Source organism: Elaeis guineensis, chromosome 12 (genome assembly GCF_000442705.2).
Source record: "Elaeis guineensis isolate ETL-2024a chromosome 12, EG11, whole genome shotgun sequence".
Lineage (NCBI taxonomy): Eukaryota > Viridiplantae > Streptophyta > Magnoliopsida > Arecales > Arecaceae > Elaeis > Elaeis guineensis.
In genome coordinates, this window is record NC_026004.2 from 9,234,906 (window position 1) to 9,256,619 (window position 21,714).

Genomic DNA, 21,714 nt, shown 5'->3' on the forward strand with positions numbered 1-21,714 from the left:
TCATATACTTGATGATCATGAGATTATTACATGTGCTTAGGCGAGCATGAACAGAGATTCAGGGTACAGTCAACTATAATTCGAGATCACAGATTGTATTTTTGGCTCGTAAATTGCTTGTTCCCTGTACCCCACCTCTCTCTCTCTCTCTCTCTCTCTCTCTCTCGCACAGCTAAATTGGAGATGAGATCCATGCCATTGCTTGGCCAATAGTCAGTCAGTCAGCATTAACAGAGACCCATGGAAGTATTGTGCTGTTTCTTGATTGAATTTTGTTAACTATGAAAGGTCATCAAGTTATATTTACTGTTTTCTGCTCGTCAATTCATCACCAACTTGCTTTCTGTTACCCACACAGTTGGGATCAAGATTGTGTTTGTCGCCTAAACCACCGTCCATGAAGTATATTATTGCAGGGGGTTGTCCAAAGTGGTATTGTCTTCAATGTTTATTCCTACCTTATATATTTCTGTTTCTTGAATGCTTATTGTGAAATCCTTTTTACATTTTTATGATTATTTTATCTATCATGTGCAATTACTTAAATACTCCAGAACCTATTTTGAGATCTTTTGGTTACAATTCAATTTGGCGACTCCCCAAGGAAGTCAGTGTATTTATGGAAACTATATAGTAGCTGTATTCTGTTTGAAATCCAATTTTATCGTAAGATGTCAGTGAACTTAATGATGTCAGCTCTTGTTGAGGTTGGGCTAGCGCAGGCGTAGACCAAGTTGGTCTGTCCTTCAGGAGGTGTGTCTTAATAGTGGACAGGGACGAGCAAAAATCAAATTTGAACTAATTAAATTGGTGAAATTGAATTAAACCATAGGTTTGGCTTGGTTTAAAATTTTATTTGATATGGTTTAGTTGGTTTTTGACATATAAAGAAATAGATTGGGATTGGTTCAGGTTTATTAGTAAATAAAATTATTTTCAAATCACATCAAATCGATTTTAATAAAATAATATTATTTTAATTCAAATGTAGTTCATATTGAAATATTAATATATTAAAAAAAAATTTTAAAATTATGATATTATTTATTAATTTAATTTTATGTTGATTAATCTTAAATCTTAGTGATTTATTTACTAAATTATTTTTTTTAATATATTGAAGGTTTTTATTTTAATCTTTAATGATGGTATTTTTTTAAAAATTTTATTTTATTAAGCAATAATATCTTATGTCAATTTAAGTTATTTTATTTGATAAATTGTTTTGATGGTATTCTTGTATAAAAAGGAAATAAATTTTCATGAATCATAAAAAAAATTTGATAAATCAAATCAAATCACATCATTTAAATCTTATTGATTTGATTTGATTTGATTTTAATTTTTTATTAGTCCGATTTGATTTTGAAAAATATCAAATTATTTAGGGCTGGTTTGATTTAGATTTGAAGTGAAATCGATCCAATATGGATCGTGCTCACCTCTAATAGTGGACCCCTAATAGTGGATATGTAAAATGCTGCTGTACTTCTAGTGGTCTATGGATGCTGTGTCTAAGATCATTCATCGAGAACTCTGATACATGACCGCCATATGCCTAATAATAGAACACCAGTGTATTAGTCATTTTCGGCTTAAAAAGGACAAAGTGGAGCCCTAGAATTAAGTCACTACTTCGTTCTGTCCATTACGACACAAATCAATGTAAGTGGGAGAATGTTCAACTCAAAAAACTAGGTAAATCGGTTGTAGTTGAGATACCATGGCATAACGCATTCTTTTAGGTCGTTAACATATTTGTATCATATATGAGCAACATTTCATGGTTGCACTCAACCACCCATACTGAGGATTTTCCTGGAAACCTGTCTCATGTGGGAAGTCCCCACTCTCCAGCATTTGATCGGATTCTGTGTAACTTAGCTCTTTCTGTCGTGCTTAAGGGAACTATAACTGTATATCTGTTTTTCCTTTGTTAAACTGTCTTTGGCAATTTGGTATTCCCCTTTAGGAAACAAAAAATAATTTCCATTCAGTATATTGTTGATTTGTGTATGTACCATGTGATATGGGGAGGAAAATTTTGTCTCATTTGAGGCTGATGTGTAGGTGATCTCAATCCAGACTAATCTGAGATATCTTCGAGATTGAGCTAAGCTGATATTTCGTGAGGGTAATATATTTGATGTTGTTGTCTGATTTACGTTAGTTAGAGAAATCTCAGAATCCACGTGACAATTCATTGTGAGTAAATAAGAAAGAAGATAACAAGTATATCTTGTCAGATGAAGCAGAAGATAATGAACATATCACGCTCAATGATGTAAGGAATAATGATTTGATTCTTCTTTCTCCTCATGGCACCTCGGGCTTTGTCTATAAGTAAAGGCTCACAGAAGATTTTCAAGATATACAATCATTTTTCTCTCAATAACACACTCTCTCTATTCTTTAATTTTCTGACTTGAGTGTTGGATGGTCTCAATTAGAACCAACTTCGATAAGGGATTTATTTTGCAGGTTAAATTGTTGCTTCCAAGTGTCAGCCTATATCTCTTCTCCAACCGATTTGGCATCAGTCAAAAGATCAACGGCAATAGATTGGTACTAGAAAAAGGGTCCATCCATTCATAAAAAGGAGCAAGCATCCTATCAATATGACACTGTGCAAAGGAATTTTGTCGCCGCCACTCCTATGCCACTACCTCAAGGCCGATCCAGATTCTTGCAAATGCTCGATCACCGACCACCTCTAAATCAACCAGATGTCAATTGGATCTAATCATCTTTTGATCGACCATATGCCGATCAGATCTGATCATCTTCAGATAGTCGATACCGATCAGATCGGATCATCTTTAGATCGATCAGATGCTGACCAAATCTGATTATCTCTAGATCGATCGATGTTGATCAGATCCGACCATCTTTAGATCATCCCAGATGCCCATCAGAATAGAATCTATAGCCCTCCAAGGAAGATATGTGCTCCATCTTCCATCACCATGAGTCAAGCAGATTGATTAATGCCCTCTAGGCTATCCTAATTGGGCTCGAAACTAAGGGGCATATGATATCGATCCAAATAAGAAAGGAGATAGCAACATATTATGATCCAAATGAAAAAAAAAAAAAGAGATTATGAGGATTCCTAAATTTTTACCCTCAAATCATGATAAATCCATGCTTCCTCGTTTATATTTCAAAATTTGAATTTTTGGTAGAATCCAAATAAAAAAGAAAATCATAGTAGATTAGAATTCAGATAAGGAAGGAGATTACATGAATCTCTCAATTTCCATCCCCAAATCATGATAGATACTATAATCTTTTTCTTGGCAAAATCTCCTTCTCAATTTTTTGGTAGAAATTGAGAGATTCCTATAATCTCCTTCCTTATTTGGATTCTAATATACTGCGATTTTTTTTCTTACTTTGATTCTATCGAGAATTCAAATTTTGAAATATAGACAAGGAAGTATGGATCTGTCATGATTTAGAAATAAAAATTAAGAAATTTTCATGATCTCCTTCCTTATCTGGATTCTAATCTATTGTGATTTCCTTTCTTACTTGGATCTATATCATTTGCCCTCAATTTCAAGCCCAATTAAGATAGCCTAGAGGACATTAATCAATCAACTTGAATCATGGCAGTGGAAGATGGAGCATAGATCTTCCTTGGAGGATTGTGAATTCTATTCTGGTTGGTGTCTAGGATGATCTAGAGATGATCGGATCTGATTAGCGGTAGCCGATCTGGAGATGATCAGATCTGTTGGTGTCGGCCAATCTAAAGATGATCAATCTGGTTGGCATTTGGCTGATATACAGATGATCGGATCTGATCGATATCTGACTGATACGCAGGTGGGGTGGAAATCTTGATCGGCCTTGCGGTAGTGGCATAGGAGCGGCGCGATGAAGTTCCTTTATGTGGTACTATATTGATAGGGTACTTGCTCTTTCCCGTGAATAGACTTGATCCTTCTTCTAATGTCAATATGTTGCTGCTGATCTTTTGGCTAATATCGGATCGGCTAGAGAAGAGATGTAGGCCAATGGTGATGGCGGTTTGATTTGCAAAATAAGTCTTGGATCAGAGTTGGCTCCGGTGGGGATCTTTTGACACTTAAGTTAGAAAATTAGAGAATAATAGAAAGGAGTGTGTTGTTGATAGAGAAGTGATTGCGTATCTTAAGGATCTTCTGTAAATTTCTATTTATAGATAGAGGATAAGGTTCTGTGAAGAAAAAGGAGAATTAGGCTGTTACTCCTTTAACTTATTAGGTGTGATACATTCATTATCTTTTATCTTATGTAATGAGATATGTTTGTTATTTTTTTCTTTATCCGCTCACAGCGGATTGTCACATGAATTCTACGATTTCTTCAACCAGCATAAATTGGTAAACATCAAATATAATACCTCTTAAAATGTCAGTTTGGATCGGTCTCGAAGATACTTTGGGTCGGTTAGGACTAGGATTGGTTCGGACCAAGGTTATCTGCACGTCAACTTCAAATGGGGCAATATTTTTTTCCTCATGTCACTGGTTGTTCACCCCGTTGAATGAGATGCTGCATGGATGATGATAGCGGGTAGCTAAGTACCGAGGAGCCCCCTATTTATAAACAAATTGGAAGACTTCTGCAACATTCTTTGCCGTCTAACAATAATTACTAGAATGCTCAGCTTTGTTGGCACTCTGTAAACCCCAACCTTCCGGTGGTCTGTCAGCAGCTTGAGTTGCCACATGAATAAGAGCGTTTTTGTTCAAATTCTTGATTTTTTTTATTTTTTACAAGGAGGAGTATTCATACAAACGTTTGAATCCTTTGGGGACCAGCTAGGCACTCTCTAACGGTAAAATCTATTTCCAGTTTAGAACTTATAGTTTTCGTAACAGAAGGATTGGACTTGTGCTTCATCCGCTGCTGGATGAGGTCGTTGTGCACCCCGTGGAAGGATCCGAATCCGACTCCGGAAAAAAAAAAGAAAAAGAAAAAAAGGAACCCAACCAAATCCAAACCCAAATCCGAATCACCGGTCACGTGACTCCCGCATCGCACGACAAGCTGACTCCAACCTCATCTTGGTGGCGGATTCGCTTAGATCCGGTAGTAGGGCGGGAACACCTCATCCCCAACCCCATACCACTAAGCCCCCCAATCAACCACTTAATAACAAAACTACACTCCTCGTCTTTTCCCCATACAGTTCAAAATCCATTACTCGGAGTGGCATAAGGGTAATAATTAGATATAGCAAGGCTGTTCCCGGAGAATGTAAAGCCCCCAAGCCAGCCCCCGGCGATGAGGAGGTAAAAGGGGACCAAACGCGAGGTTTCTTTTCGAGGAACAAGGGCTCACGCGAGCCCAGCTAGAAAAGCTCGAAAACCCTCATAAGGATTAATGACTTCTTCTATAAATTAAAAGCCTTCTACCTTCGATTTTTTATCCCCAATCTCTTCTCCCACCCTCTTCTCCCATATGTCGATCTAGTCGTTGGATCATTTCCTCTTTTCGTTTCTCGTTGTCTGCCCTAATCTGTGAATTTTTACGCCTCGATCTCTGTCTTTGATCGCCTCAGGAAGCTCGATCTTTGGTCCTATAGTTTGTTTGTTTTGTGGGAGGTGATTAGAGGGGAGGGGATGGAGAGCGGCGGGGGGCGGGAGGGGATCCGTCCGTTGACGGACGAAGAGGAAGCGCTGAAGAGGAATACCGACTGCGTGTACTTCCTGGCGTCGCCATTGACCTGCAAGAAGGTGCGTTTATTATTTAATCTCTTGGTTTTTGTTATGTTAGAGTTCGATTGATCTTTTCTTTATAGTGTTCTTTTAGTTCTACCTTGATTCTTCTGGCTTGAGCTCAGATCGATTGATTTGGGTTGAATTTGATTTTTTCTGTTTTTTAGTTATTCGGATTCTTGTGCATGAATCTTAGGAAGTGATGCCCTAGATTGGATTTTGGAGTGTATGATTGGCTTAAGTGATCGCTTGAGGAAAGTCAGAACAGCCTTTGCGACATGTCTTTGGTTATTCTTATCTTTTGTTTTCAAAATTTGATTGTTCGAACTGATTTTAATACCATATTGTTTCCCCTGTAATCTGCTCGATTAATTCTCCTTCTGAGCTTGCTTCTGTGGAGAGTATAGAGTCATGTTTTGCAAACGTTACTTGATGATAATTTTCATGGTTACTTTGTTGGCAAGGTTCTTAAAGTTCGCAATTTGGAAAAACTTATCATCATCTATTGCACATAGTCTTGTTTGGGTAGTTATCCTATGGACATGTCTGTTCTTAAAGTATTGGATTCTGACCCATTATTAATCAGAAATTGGACATTGTTTGTATCCCTGTTGATGCTTGCAAGAACATGTATCGCATGTATTCATGCAATATCTTGATTATTGGAAATTTATGTTCTCATATTTTTGAATTATTGTGTTAAGCGCAAATATTGTACATGTGATGACAAAGTATGTCTTTTTTATGGGCATATCATGGAAAACGTTATGCTTGCAGAGCATGATTTGGATCTGTTTATTTGTTTAATCTACCTAAGCCTTATTCGCTATTTTTATTATTTGGATCGACTCCTCATGTGGGAGACCTGTGTGGACGTGGATTTGAGGCTGCAGGGACACGAATTTGAGGGTTGTATCTAAATATGTGTCCAATTCTTTAGTTTGGAATGAGGATAGTGAGGAGAAATAGGAGCATGGAGGAGATAAAAGTTCAAAACAGTTATTGTTTTCGTTCGTTTAAAATCTCAAAAAAATATAAATATGAAGAGATGTTATTTTGTTAAAGTTTCCAAGGTTTTCCATCTTGTATGTAAAAATTTGGAAAGTGTTTCTTCGCCGAGTGCTAACCAGTTGGTGATTCATGATATCACTTGATTTCAAACATGTGATTTGCTTCTTTGTAGGTTATTAGAAGCTAGACACAAGAGTCTAGGTGTAACCTTGTTAGCAGGAAGCTTCTAACTAGGGTAAAATACCTGCTTCACAGTCTATCTTGAAACTCATGTATGCACTTGCTTGTGAAGCACTTTGGTCAACTGTATCTGAAGTATCTGCTTCCCTGCACTTGCATCTGTATTTTCTCTCATACCCTGGAAACTAAGGGTGACACAATATATGGCAAACAAAACAAGTCAAATCCATTGTTAATGCCCTTGACAATTTCAACTATTGCATCATGATTACTTGCTATGTTTGGTAGTTTTCTGTGTGCTATTTCATATGTATTCTAATTTTTCCTATTTTGTGAGCAAATTAACCTTCTGTTGATTTCGTCCTTTGAAGTTTCTTATGTTAAAGTGTCCGTGTCATTAATTGCCTTCAATATCTTTCATCAATTTCCGCTAGCAGTGTTTATGCATTAATGTCTTGAAATGCATTAACATTTAGAAGACTTGTCTGAGGCATAAGGTTTTGGTGGAGCTCTCCCACCCTCTCGTTCTCTCTGTCTCCCTCACACACACTTTCTTGCTCTCTCTCTCACACACTTGCACAAGGTTAGGTAGAACCGATCTCTTCTCAAGTTCTCTCTCTCTCTCTCTCTCTCTCTCTATCTCATGTCATCTTTTACTAGAAAAGAAAATGTGGTATTTGTTTCTCTATTGGTTTTGGGTTGGTTGCTTCTAAGTATTCAACATTCTATTTTAAGATTCTGGTTTATTTATTCAGGGCATATTTTTTTGGTACAATTTTAGTAATAGTTGGTCTTTCACTGCTCTATTGGAGCAAGACCATGGCAACATGGCGTAATATTACTTGAGAACATCCTTGATTGTTATGTCTTAGGACTCTTAAAGGATGATGACTCTTCTTTAAACTTGTATGGTATTGAACTTTGTTGGCAGTATATGAATTCTCACAACTTTTTTGTGAATAGGTGATGCGAAGTCAAATATATATTATCTGATTTGTGCATTAGAATATGTTCTGGCTTTTCCTGACAAATCAAAATTATGTGATCTATTCTTCAAACTAATTCTTATAAATGAATGTCTTGACACGACTAGTTCAGCCTATCTTCCTCAAGTTGTTTTTCTGTTAATCTTTTTGTGATTAATTCTCTGCAAACACCGTACCTTAATCTAATTTAGACTTGAGATCTTTAACAAAAACTGTACCGACTCTTCTTAGCCCCTACATATAGCCTGCTTTTCGTTTTGATATTTTTTACTATAATTGGAAACTTCCTAAATTTGGTATGATTGTGCAGATCCTCATTTATTGTAAATCATCATTTAATGTAAAATTATAAAAAACATGTTCTTCTATGGCAAAAGACATGACTTTCATTGCTCTTGAAAAACTTAATCCAGCTTTTTTTGTCGTTCTTATCCGTTAGGTGCTTATTGCTGCCTTATAGCTCAAAAGACATGACTTTAATTGCTCTTGTAAAACTTCATCCAGCTTTCTTTGTCATTCTGATCCATTAGGTGCTTATTGCTGCCTTATAGCTCATTTTTTTGTTCTAAGGAAAGTGCACACATTTTTAGTAAGAAATGAATGCTTTAAAAAAAATGGGACGTCTGTTCAATGTGATGTTTGATGCTGTCGCTGGAGTTTTTGTGTAGTTACGTTATCCTGATGCTTATCCATGACAATAGGGTTGAAAATGGGTTGGATAAAATCCGACCATATCCATTTTTGTTCTTGATTCAGATCGGATTTGGGTGGAAATTTGGGATATGAATTTGGATAACTTTTTATAAATCTTGCTAGATGTGGATCCCAATGTTGATTTTAAATATTTTTTTGGATTCGGATCTAGATATCTAATGAAATAATTGTCTAGATACACAGTTACACCCAGAATTTGAACCATTGACCATTAACTTGGATGACAAGTACTCCACTACCAAGCTACAATGTATTCCTATTCTGTATAGGTAGTTATTTTACTTATTCATATGCATTCAGGTCATTAAATAATATTTGATGTGTATTGTGATATTTCATATTCTAATCATTATTCTTTATAAAAATAAATCCTTTTCTCTTTGATAAAATGAAAAATAAATGTAGTTTATTTTATTTTTATGATATTTTCAAATATTTATTGTTATAATATTTAAAAATACTAATGGCCTCAATGTATTCCTACATTTGTATGTAATTTTTCTTGCTACTCTCAATAGAAGAGTAATTCACAATTATTTTTTTTTATTTATGCTGTAATTAAAGAGTAATGATGGTATGCGATGAAAAATATATTTAATCATATTTTTATGTTAAATAATTTTGATTTTAATATTTTTAATATAAACCTGGTTGGACTAATGACTTGGACAATTGACCAGATTGCTTGCCATGCTGATTTGAGAACTATACCTTAGATCATTAGTCACATGTTTGTCGCGTGTAGTCTACATAGTGTATTCTATTTCCCATCCTTTATGATTAGGTAATTAATGTTAGTTTTCATGATTGAATCCTACTAAACGGCCGATTTATAACAAAGTAATATCCAATTTATATCCATATTTGGATAGAAAATAATGGATACAATTAAATATTGGGCTTATATCCATATCTGTTCAGAACAAATCGAGATATTCTTAATATCTGATTTGTATTTGTAGCAATTTAGAGTAAATATAGATATTAATCTTATATCCTTTTAACATCTGATAGAAAAATTTGAAAATTGAAGGAATAGCATCTCTTGCCTTGCATTTGTGCCTTCATGAACTTAGGGTTGTTATTGTTGGAGGTTTCCATAGTGTCATATGATTTCGTTCACTATGGTTGTTAAAATCTTCATTGATGCCTTCTGCAATTCTTAATCATTTTAAATGAATAAATAAATAAATATATTGCCATAATTTTTGGGGTGTTACAGGATTGCAAAGTTTGTATTAATCATTTGCTTGGTCTCCTAAGTCACTTGGCGTCTGTTTGGCCAAGCTGTGAAAATCAGCTTATTTTGAAATGACTTATTTTCAAATGGAGTTTCAGAAGAAGTGCTGTGAGAGAGAAGCAGTTTGTGTTTGGTAAAATTATTTAATAAGCGCTTTTATCGGTATTTGAGAAGCAATTTGTATTTGGCAAATCTTTCAAAAAAAGTGCTTTTGACTATCAAATTATGAAAAAGGGCATATATAGATTTGCTTTACAATTCATATTATTTAAATAGATAAATGATTTTAAATATTCATTATGGTTAATTTTAATTAAGTTTTTTATTTTTATTTAATTAAAATATAAAAAATAAAATAACAAAAAATATATTAAAAAATTTAATCAATATAAATTCAATTGCATAAAAGATAATACATATCGAATAGAATAATGGGAGGGTTACGTGAAAATAAATAGTGGTAGTTCTGGTAAATAATGATTTTGAGTAAGGATATTTTTATCTTGAAAAAATTAATTTTTTTCTTCTGCTTCTGTTTTCAAGAAGAAGCTCTAATTTTCTGCTTCCTCACCGTAGCAGAAAAACTACTTCTGCTACCACTCAAAAGCAGATTATTTTTTTAACATAAGCTTGGCCAAACATCCTGCTTTTTCAAAATAAGTACTTTTTTGAAAAAATAAGCAGCTTTTTCCTTCCCAAAAGCTTAGCCAAACAGGCCATTAGTGTAATTTATTAGTCGCATGTACCATGTTACCATACGTGAGTCGAGTTCTTGTAAGTGCATGATGTAATAAATTTATTTTGATTTGTGAGAGATAATGAAAAGACATGTTACTTGATATGTTTTTCATGAAAATGCTGCAATGCACCCTTCCCCTCCCTGCAATTTAACAGTGCCTTTTATGAACTCTTTGTTGATAATCATTAGGAAGTTTCCATTATGTAACTGTTAGGTACTTCTATTTGCATTTCTCTAGCCATTTTTTAGAAAGTTATAGGCTTCCCTACTACTATATTGTTGCCCTTATATCATCTATATAGGGATCTCTATGCTTAAGCCGTGAAGCAGCTAGTTTTATTCATTTATCAACTATCAAGGAGGTGCAATTATTGAAGGGGTACTAGCTAGGAATGCAAGATGACCGTAATGATCCAGCCTTTCCCAACTATTTTAGGTCAGCATCTGGGTATGCAAGATCAAATTGAAAAAATCAATTGTGATGAGCCATCAAGTTTTAGTTGTGTGGGGCAATTTATTCCATTTCATTCCTTGGATGTCACGGGTTCAAAAAATCCAGGTCACGTCCATCTTGGGGGAGTGGAATCCAACTAGAAATTCTAGAAAACAACTGTTTAAGTGGGTAGTTATTTCTTGGAGATTATAATTGATTCTCACCAGGTGTCTGCAGATTGTGGTACAAAAGAAAGAGCCTAACAGAGGATCAATCAGGGAGAAAGAGTCTCAGAGTGAGGATATTGGAATTAGCTTCAGGGGAGGTTTAAATGGTCAACAGAGGCCATTGTTACTTGATTGTAAATTCAAGATACTACTAATATGGATTTTCCCAATCAAGTTACTACACTAGGTCTATATTCAGGGTTATGGAATCAAGCCCACTAGTTTGCATTAGTTTCAATGCAAATCCAAATGGACTACACAACCTCTCAGAGTACGACTATGGCCAAACTATCTCAGTTTGCTGGTTGACAATTTAAGATCTGTATGTGCAGGGTGTAGCTCAGGTAACCAGGACCGTGTGCTGGTCTGGTCACATAGGTCAACTTCGGATACTGTGGACTCTGGTTTGGAGGTCAAACCAAACCTTGTAGTTGGATCAATTCAGACCAGTTTGTTGATGTGATCTCAGCCCTGCTCCATGATGAGGGAGCTCCAAAAATTTCTTGTACAATGGTTTGGTTAGAGCAGATCACTTGGTTGACTTGAATCTGGCACTAAGGCCTATGGTTCAAATTTCTGTAGCTTTTAGTTGCAACGACCTGATTTCTGAAGAGGTGTTAGATCCATATCATTGTGTTTTAATCACATGACATTCCAGCTAATGACATTTGGAAGAGGAGTCTTCTAATTTGATTTTCTATGTGATGTGTAAGTGATGTTTTGTTAGGAGGGAGGGAAGGGGCAGAGTACTGAAAGGTGAATAATGAGGTTGTGTAAATCGATGACATCTTAGAGGACCATTGTGATGCTGATTTATCTTGAGGATTGACTTGAAACTTCATCCTTCATTTTTCGGGGAGCTGAGGTGAAACTGACTGCTATCAAATCAGCTCCACAAGAAGCCTGGTAAGCCATGAGGTTAATGATTTTTGGGAGTGCTAGACTTGCGTGCAGGAATTTTCCATCTTGGCTGAGAGCAGCATGGTGACCGGTTCTGAACTAAGCTAAATTGGACTGTTTTATCGCCAAACCTATCTTTATAAATGCTCATAGTTTTCTGATTCATTATTAGTAGGAGTATTCACTTTTGATTTTCCTTGTCCGTGTAAGTGCTGGTACTCGTCTTGTCGATGGTAGACTTCACTATGCACTTGTTTTATGTTCATAGTATGTTATCAGATATTTTTTTTGTTTAAGTTTCAATAATAATTAATGTAATGTTTTTCTTTTTCAGGGAAATGAATGTGAGTATCGGCATAGTGAGGGTGCCAGAATAAACCCCAGGGATTGTTGGTACTGGTTGAATGGTAATTGCCTGAATCCAAAATGTTTGTTCAGGCATCCGGTAAGTCTCTACTCTTTCCATTTGCATAAATACTTTGTTCGCACCTATGCACACACATGATTACAGACATTTAGAGACATTTCAATGCAAATCTTACATGTCATCCATGTGGGAACAATGAAAGCTATTTTTGTTGTTTCATGTGGAAGTGGCTGTGTGTGTGAATGTGCTCTTTTGGATTGTAAGTTTAGATTGCTGCATGTTTAGCTTTGCATATGTAAATATTTTTGCGTTTGAATGAAGAACTTATTTTCGCTGTTCTTTCTTCAGCCACTTGATGGTCTGTTGGGGACTCCAGGGCCTTCTTCAGGGCCAGCCCAACCTCCATCACAAACTGTTGCAGCAACACAAATTCCCAAATGGCATGCTCCTTATGCTGGGAATAAGCAAAATGTGCCGTGCTATTATTTTCAAAAGGGACACTGTTTAAAAGGTGAAAAGTGCCCTTTCATGCATGGACCGCAGACATCTGGTAATCCTGTTTCACAGCAGGTGGCAAAGGTTTCTATCACTCCTACTGAACCACCAGAGGATTCATGGGCTATCAAGGACTGCACTGCACAGCAGAACATCCCTAGTCAACAGAATGTCCCTGCTCAACAGTATGTCCCCAAAGTAGGTGTTCACAAGCCAAAAGTCAGTGTTAATAAGCCAGTTCAAGTACCACCTGCCTCAGTAAAACCTGTTACTAAAGCTGAGAGTGGACCTAGTAATGTTCCAACAACAAAGAAAAGTTTGCCACCTCATTCAACAGATGATGAGCTCTATGGAATGCAGCAGAACCAATTTCCTGTCAGCAGTGGCTATGCTGTAAGCAGGCCTCGAGATCAGCAGATTCAGCCGTCAGGTGATCGACCTCAGAATGGTAGGGAGGCTGATGAGTTCTTGGGGGAATCTTCTCCTGGTTTTGATGTTCTTGTTGATGACGATATTGAAGAGTCTGATTACTTCCACAATGAAGACAACTTTGGAAGAGCATCTGTTCAAGGTGGAAGGAACCAGAATCCTATGGATGAATATGACTACCACCATGATGATTATGAATCTCGAAACACATTTGAAAGAGATCGATATAATGGGGTGAGCGAGTATGACCGGTATGGAGAGGTTCATGATGCCTATGGCTGGGAGCCATGCAGGGCTTCTTCTGAGAGGATTTCGGAAAGATCATTGTTTGAAGGGAGTGTTTCACGGAGGGAGGCCAATTATGATGATAGGGATGGATCAGATTTGCGTCATCGACTATTGAAGCAAAGAAGACTTGATGGTTCAAGATCAGCTGTGAGCCCTGATGGCTATAGCGAGCCCTACCGGAGTGATGATCATTATATTGAGGAGAGAGATCGCGGTCATCATTCCCATAGAAGTCAACGACCGATTCCTCGGGAAAGCTCCATAAGCACTCGCCTGCGAGGAAGAATAACACTCCCTGGGAGATCTTCACCTGACATTGCAACTGATTTGCGATCTGAGAATGACAGACACAGGGGAAGACCTCGAGGCAGATTGTCACCACCCAGGCCAATAAATTATCAGGGGAGGCATCATGAAAGAGTAAGACGGAGATCATATGAGGAGTTCGCTGCAGATGCAAGGAGTACTGGAGTAAAGCCAACTAGAAGAGATGATGTAAACTTCCTAGATTTTGCTGGTCCAAAGAGTCTTGCAGAGCTGAAAGGTGCAAAGGTTATGGAGAATTCTCAAGAACCATCAACCAAGAGTACAAGTGCTACTGCTTCTCTGGATCTGAATAAGATGAAGTCTACCAAAGTAGCAACAGAAAATTTTCTCTCATTTGAAGGTCCAAAGCCACTGAGTGTCATTCTTAAGAGAAAAAGAGAGGCAGCTTCTGGGAATGGTGGAATTTCCAGTGGTGGAGATGACAATAATCGAAGAGATGTAGAAGTTGCAAAAGATGGTTCTGTTTCAGCTGCTTTGTCAGATGTGCAGTCCATTCCTCCAGTAGAAGCTAAGAAAGATGGCAGTGACACCTTCACCAGACTTGAAGAACACCAGGATAGAAGAGCTGAGGAGGAAGCAGAAGAAGAAGAAGAAGAGGGTCTATGCCGTAGAGAAGAGGAGGAGTCAATCCATGACAGTCGTTCTTCAGCTAAAGAAGATGTGCTGGAAGAAGATCATATGGAAGTGGATGCTATGGAAGATCAAGAGCTGGAAAACTATGACCAAAGATATGGAGAGTCTGATTATGAGGCGGATGAGGGTGGGAACTTGAAAACTGATGATGATGAGAATGTATACCAGGAGGATGAGGACGAGTTGGATGATGAGGATGACTTTGCCAAGAAGGTTGGTGTCATGTTTTCTTGAGAGTGCTAGTCGAGACTGGTTTTGCTTGTTTTGCTGTGCTTGAGGAGGCCCTAGTCCTTTAATTTTTGAATCTCTTGGAGATTGATGGTGGCGCTTGATGTTTTTCAGGAGAAAAAAAAGTGTCGACGCCTTTTTTTTTTTTCTGTCAGGTTGGTACAGCAGCAGTCGGAGATGAAAGATGGTAGTGATAGTCTAAGGTTGACCCAAAAAAATTTGAGAAACTTGTTGGTTTTGCAGTCTTTTGATCTGGCGTATTTAGAACCTTATGTTGTATTAGTTGCCTAACAGTTTACAGATATTTATTTTGTTTCTCAATGAATCAAATGGATAATGTAATGAAACACCCAATCTGGGTATTTTCCAGCTTCTCAAAGTCTAATTTCTGTTGCTTATATGGGAGCTTCGCTACGCTTCTGTTGGAGTTGCAATTGGATGTTATCTTGGAAAAATGGCAGGAGGGGGCAAAAAATCAGATGAGGTTATTTTATGGTTAAACAAATATATTGTTCCATATTAGCAATAAAAATAATAACAGAATAGACATCCTCCTTTTAATACTTTTTTTTTCTTTTTCTTTTTTTTTTACATTTTTCTATATCTTTTTTTGGTATTTCAGTGTTCATGATGTAGCAATCTGGGTATTTAAAACAATTTTTTACAAGATGGTCCAGTGTGGCAAAAAAACAACGGGTTTTGGTCTGGACCTAACACATTTTGGATTTGGTTGCTGAACGCTGCCCAAACTCGAGCTGCTGCCTCCTCTTATAACGTCCGAAGACTTTACCTGGCAACTTCATCAATCATGAATGTTTCGGCCTGATAATCTTAAGAGACTATTAACTTCAAACAATCCAGTGACACTTCCTAACAGCTGACTCACAAATTTCATTTCTAGCAGTACACAAGATAATATTAAAACCAATTGTCATTTCTAACCTTTTAATCTCAACCAAGACCCGTGCCTCAAAAAAAAAAAAAAAAAAAAAAAAAAAAAAAAAAAAAAGAAAGAAAAAAGAAAACTTGGCAGTGTATTGTAGCTTGCAATTATACAATCACACTAAATAATCTGAGACTTTTTGTGGAGGAAAAAATTCTCTAAACTCCATCTTCTGTTCAAATCATATCAGATGAACCGTTGTACTGCTATAAGAACATTATCTAAACAACATTTTGCCAATTTACGGTTCTATTTTAACACAAAATACGGTGCCTTTTCCATTTTTGATCCATGCAAATGTGGACAAAAACCTCGGCAATCTAAGGAAAAAAAAAGAGTGGGAAGAAAAAGCACATGCATGCACTGCATGCGAAACAAATGAACTCACTCGCAGCATCAAGATTGAACCATTGATAAATTTAAATTATCTCAATAACCATTTTACCAAAGAAAAAAAACAGGAACAAACTGGAAGACATAATCATGCACTTGAGTAATAAAAGCCATAGCACCCAACCAAATGAGAACATGACCTAATTCAAATTAGTAGAATCTGAAGTATGATCATCCTCTAAGGCTGTAAAGTCTGCATGGTCGCCGCCGCAGCACATCAACACGAAGCCGGTAGTAAGCATAATACATACTCTCAGCATTCATGAACTCAAAATCTTGGTTCCCAAGCATTATTTGCCTCAGGAACAGATCTGCTGCTGGAGTCCATGCCACCACCGATGCCACCTGCTCGATCCGATCGCATGCATCCCTGTCGACGGGATGCTGTGGCAAGACCACATTTTCCTTTTCTTCTAGCTCTTCTATGCCCATCTGATATCTTTTTACTGATCTATAGCAGTTGTAAAACAAGAGAAAAATAAAGAATGGAACAAAGATATGCGAAATGAATACCAAAAGCAGTTGCTAAAAAGCTAGTCAGGAGAAAGGTGATGGAGGAACTTAAGGGAGACCGGAAATAATGGGAACAGAGTTGAAGGGTTGACGATACAAGGTGTCGTCCCAAAGAGGGTATGGTTCTCCATTTTCACGAGGACTCCGCTGCTGTTGGCGATAAGTAAAACCGAAAGGTGATGGAAGATGGGATTTATTGTTGAATTAAGTAACAAGCTATGCAAGGTTCTGACTTGGTGCCATAAAACAGTGACATAAATAAATGAATATTGATAGCACGGTTCTTTTGAGACGCAAGCTTTTTTGAATTCATGACATGGACTAATTCATGTATGTGCGTGGATACGAATTTATAGGAGGAAAGACCTACGCAATAGGATTTTTTTTTTTTTTTCCATTTGATCATGTTGTATTAATTGGGGTTTTCTTCAGTCTTCAGCATTTACATGTGACTAGCTTTTGAGCAGGCTTCTCGTGGCATTGGAGTACCGGTCAACGTTCCTGACCATTGACCAGGACCATTCCCACTATTACTGCTAAAATTAAAGCATTATTTCTATCATTTTACGTTGTACGATTAAGATTGTAGATAAAATCTAGACAATGTTGAGTGTAATTATCATACTTAATTCACTTGTAATCCGTGTTACATGGACATTCATAGGTGGCTCAAGAATACATATTCGGTATCCAAGTCACACTTGGATGGTTCGCTTCTTTTTTCCTGCTTTTATAGATAGATGGAGAATTTCACTCTTTCAACGGTACGTTTAACCTAACTAACATTGAAAGTGACTTTCTTGGGTAAGGATGTAGACATTCAAATATTTTGCAAAATATTCATTTCCCTGCATCTCTCAACAAGCTACGAAGTTTGAAAAACAGATAGTGAAAAACTTTAACAAATATAATATGTTGCAGCATTTTTTTATATACAAATTAAAATTAAACATAAAATTTAATTATAAATATTTTTTTTTGGGTAAAATATTTTTCCATGTATACCTATATCTCTTTTTCCCCCTTCTTGTCAAGTTAAATATTTGGATTGCTATCCGAATCCGATTCATGTGTCAGCATCAATGCAACATTGCCTCCAACTTTTTTAATTTTCTTTCCTTCTACTTCTCCTTTCTTCAAGCACTTTGTGCCCAATGCTTTTGAAAAGGAAAAAGATAGAACAAATGCTACTAGGGATGGCAACGGATAGGGCACCCATTAAATTTGCCCTACCCATACCCAAACCTACTTAAACTCTTATCATCCGAACCCATCCCAAACCCAATCACGGAATTAACCAAAAATCCCAAATCGGCACCATTAAAATTGGTATTACCTGCCAGGTCATCTATTAACCCTTATTCCATATTCATATTATCATGAAAACAGGTCTCTTAAATTGAAAACTTTGCAGCCAAAGAAGAAAGTATTCGATTAAAAATCCCCAAAACCCTAAAAGATATCATGCTTCTACCAAAGATTAAGCTCTCAAAACCTTAACGGACCAAGTCATACCGCCACTACTCCCACAAAATCGCATAGACCGAGAAAAAACCCCAACCAGAACCTAGAAAACCCCTGATTTCCCTCAGGTGCTCTCCTTTCCCAAAAATCTCTGAGAAAAGAGAATGAAATGAAAAGAAAAAAAAGTGAAAAGAAAAGAAAGATGACCGATCTACATGGGAAAAGTCCTTACCTTTCAATTTTTTTTTTCTGTTTTCCCTTGGTTTTCCTTGATTTTTCATATGTTTCCCCCTGCTTTTTCCTCTGTTTTTTCCATCCTCAGTCTCAATCTGGTGGGAGGCTTGGAGCAGCCGTATAGGGAAGCCTAGATGATGGCTTCGGTTTTGTGTTAGATGTTTATATACAAGCATTTCCCTCAAAAAAAATAAGAAAAAAAAAAAAGTAGCTGGTTCGGATAATGGGTACCCAAAGGAGAAATCTCAAACCTATCCCAAATCCATCCAGATTTTAATGTTAAATCCTAAACTCTTTCCAAACCTTACAAGGCTTTTCAAACTCCACACGACATGCTAAATAGATCTTATTAGGGTTTGGAATGGGTCAGATACCCGGAAATACCGTTTGACTGCCATCCCTAAATGTTACACCAAAAAAGGTTATATTTTGTTTGATGTCTTCGTAAGATACTATACTAAAATATGGTTCTCTTCATCATACATATGCACTTGGGTATCCTATTCAAATTACCTAGTGACCTTTAACTCAGATTTCTTTCAACCTCTAAAACATCCGCATATTCATACTTAATTCTCTTTTTGGATTCAAGATGGATTTTGCTGACCACAAGACAATACGAATTTCTAAAAATTATACTCAACTATAGCATAATAGCATATAGTAGAACCTATGAACTACAGATTTTTGACAAAGGACCCAAACCTTATTTTGCAAATTCCCATCACTAATATAGAATTGCAAACACCCAAGGGTGTATCCAAAGATTTTAGTAAGTTTATACTGACATAGAATTATGCAAATCATTGAGCCCTGTTATTTCCTTTTTATAATATTTTAAGCTTGAAACCTAAACCAAAAGCAATGAGAAATGAATGTAGGTACAAGAAAATATTTTAGGAGATTCCCATCACTATGAATTGCTTCAGGTACATATAGTCTACTCACCTCAGATGCTAGATATATGACAAAACTGCTCCCAGAGAGTACCATTAGCAACATAACAGTTATCCTTGCTGCATTTGCTTTTTCAAGCCCTTGAGAGGTCCATATTCTCTGCCCTTGTCCTGCACAACTTCTTTGCAATTGCATTTTCTCTTATTAAGATTTGTGCCACATTTGAGACAGAGACCTTTGCAATTTGCATCACATATTGCATTTATTGTTATCTCTACATGCACAATGTCCCTTATGTGTTTGGATAAATCAATTTCTTCTTTTTCAGCAGGAAAGTAGAGCCGGTCATCCAAGTCTATCTGTTTCTCATCATCTTCTTCTTCATTGTGGCTGCTTTCAGTAGAGGTTTTGGCTTTGTCTTCTCCATATATTACTCCCATGTTGATGACATCAGGTTCCTCGATAGGATCCTCAGTCAGCAAAAGTGTGAAATTTGAGAATACACACTCAGCTGCTGGTTCAGCACACCTGGAAAAGGAGGATAAAAACCAAGCATGCATCATATATTGCAAGAAGACCAATTGTAGGCATTTAGGGTCTGAAATAAGAAAGATTATTCGAATAATTTTTTATGAGAGAAGCAGCAAACAGAACAAGATTCAAAGAAGAGACAAATGCCCCTTAGTCCTCTATTTCAAAAACCAACATTGGCAATGATGTGCTTTTAGCTTTTTTGTGATGGAAAACTCAGCAATGAAAATGTCAAGCAGTAGTTTATCTCATCAAAAAATTGGCCAAAATACTAGATGAATTTGAAGCAAATTCCTCAAATTTTCAACAAACCGGTAGACTGATTTACTCCTATGGATTGTAGCTTGCAGGTCCAAAGAAGTGAAAACTATGTGGCATATCACCCCATTCAAATTTCAAGTGATGTTCTCCAAGTAATTATGTAAAACAGGTTGTTCTATTTCACCCTCCACCGATTGACTCTAAAAAAAATGATTCCCAAATCAGGTTATTATTTTTGAGTTTGCATATATCATGATGAAATGCGCTTAAATTGTGAAACTCCCTTGAGATGATCTTCACATACTCTGTCTCAATGTCATAGTTAATCAACAAAGAGGAGGGAGAGGGGCAGGAACTTGATGAATAGTGATACAAGACATGCGTTGACACCACAAAGATTGCAAAAATTGTAGAACCATTCATAATTCTTTTAAATTAGGAATCTGTTTCTACAACAAAGAATCATGGAATCCTAAAAATGGTACCTTTTTTCCGAACCTCAACTAATTCCAACCTAGTGGATTATTTAAAAGAATAATTATGTCAGAAAACATAGTTAAAAAATTTACCATTTCTACTAGCAGAAGCTCTCACCTATTGCAACCAAGGGTGATGACCGTCCTCACGATCCCATCCAGCTTCAGCCTCCGCTTCCTCCTCGTGACGTCAACGGAGATGAGCACGGGCGTCTCTCCATCGCCAAAAGGCGCCTCCTTTCCCCTCCTGGCCGGCAGCCGAATCCCCATCGCTGACGCCCGGGACCGGGAGAGCCCAGAAGAGAGCTTGCCGAGGCCGAGCCGCTCGAGGGTGGTGGAGTACTCCAGATGGGTCACTGAGGCATCTCGCCGGTACACCACCGCCCCCTCCCACGGCGAACTGGCGAGGTCCTCGTCCTCGTCGCCGACGCCGTCGGCGGTGGTGGCGAAGTCGGTGGCCTCGGAGAAGGTGAAAGACGACGCTTTTAAGAGAAATGAGGGGTTTTTGAGGTGAATTTGGGAAGGAAACATTAGGGATTTTAAGGTGAGAGAAAGGAAGGGGGGTTTAGGGTTAAGAATGGAGCAGAAGAGAGTGGATTTGGGAGCGTGGGGATTGGTTCTGATGGTTTGTAGAAGAGGGGAACGAAAAAGAGAAGAAGAAGGGAAGAGGAGGGCCATGGGGGTCTGTTTCTTTGTTATTTGAGTGAGAAAGGTTGGTTACTTATTAGGGTTTAGTCAGGGCTTGTGGCCTAGGGACTGGAGGAGTTGGCGGGTGGAAGGGGATAGGGTTGGTGGTGGGTTGGGTTTGAGGTGCTAGCCACACAGCAAAAAGCCATTTAACTGGCAAACCCAAACATTGGTTTTGAGGTCATTTTGGTTACTAAGTCAAGATTAATCAACAAAAAGCTCAGCTTGATTAGACTTGGCAACAGTTTCAAAATTCAGTAAAATAATCCCGTTGAAATTTATCAAAATAAATCACTACAAGAGTAAGTTCCAAACGATAATTAAAGCCACAAAATCTTTAGAAAAATTTTAATAATATGGAGCTTGTGCTGTTCTTGTGGTCACCAATTCCATTGGTAGAATAAATC

The 21,714-nt window shown here is 37.2% G+C and overlaps 2 protein-coding genes across 3 annotated transcripts; one reads left to right on the top strand and one right to left on the bottom strand.

Annotated features, from left to right (window-relative positions):
- The first annotated feature begins 5,333 nt into the window (after nt 1-5,333).
- Nucleotides 5,334-15,137, top strand: LOC105055362 (zinc finger CCCH domain-containing protein 32). The gene is made up of 3 exons (XM_010937124.4): nt 5,334-5,729; nt 12,476-12,586; nt 12,857-15,137. Exons 1-3 carry the CDS (start codon nt 5,616-5,618, stop codon nt 14,912-14,914), a joined length of 2,283 nt encoding a protein of 760 aa, XP_010935426.1. The 5' UTR covers nt 5,334-5,615; the 3' UTR covers nt 14,915-15,137.
- A 1,193-nt stretch (nt 15,138-16,330) lies between these two features.
- Nucleotides 16,331-21,409, bottom strand: LOC105055361 (large ribosomal RNA subunit accumulation protein YCED homolog 1, chloroplastic). 2 transcript variants are annotated; one of them, XR_012135917.1, is made up of 3 exons: nt 20,739-21,409; nt 19,404-19,880; nt 16,331-16,695 (listed from the first exon to the last, which is right to left on the bottom strand). XR_012135917.1 is itself a non-coding variant. In XM_010937123.4 (2 exons), exons 1-2 carry the CDS (start codon nt 21,296-21,298, stop codon nt 19,463-19,465), a joined length of 978 nt encoding a protein of 325 aa, XP_010935425.1. In that variant the 5' UTR covers nt 21,299-21,408; the 3' UTR covers nt 19,334-19,462. The 2 variants fall into 2 exon arrangements, 1 of the variants encoding a protein (XP_010935425.1); XM_010937123.4 differs by lacking the exon at nt 16,331-16,695 and having other exon boundaries at nt 19,334-19,880; nt 20,739-21,408.
- Between the last annotated feature and the right edge of the window lie 305 nt (nt 21,410-21,714).

Coding starts and splice junctions, on each gene's coding strand:
- LOC105055362 (XM_010937124.4), top strand. CDS start 5,616: ATGGAGAGCGGCGGGGGGCGGGAGGGGATCCGTCCGTTGACGGACGAA. Junction 5,730..12,475: donor CGCCATTGACCTGCAAGAAG/GTGCGTTTATTA, acceptor TTTCTTTTTCAG/GGAAATGAATGTGAGTATCG. Junction 12,587..12,856: donor AATGTTTGTTCAGGCATCCG/GTAAGTCTCTAC, acceptor TTCTTTCTTCAG/CCACTTGATGGTCTGTTGGG.
- LOC105055361 (XM_010937123.4), bottom strand. CDS start 21,298: ATGGCCCTCCTCTTCCCTTCTTCTTCTCTTTTTCGTTCCCCTCTTCTA. Junction 19,881..20,738: donor ATCACCCTTGGTTGCAATAG/GTGAGAGCTTCT, acceptor CTCCTTTTCCAG/GTGTGCTGAACCAGCAGCTG.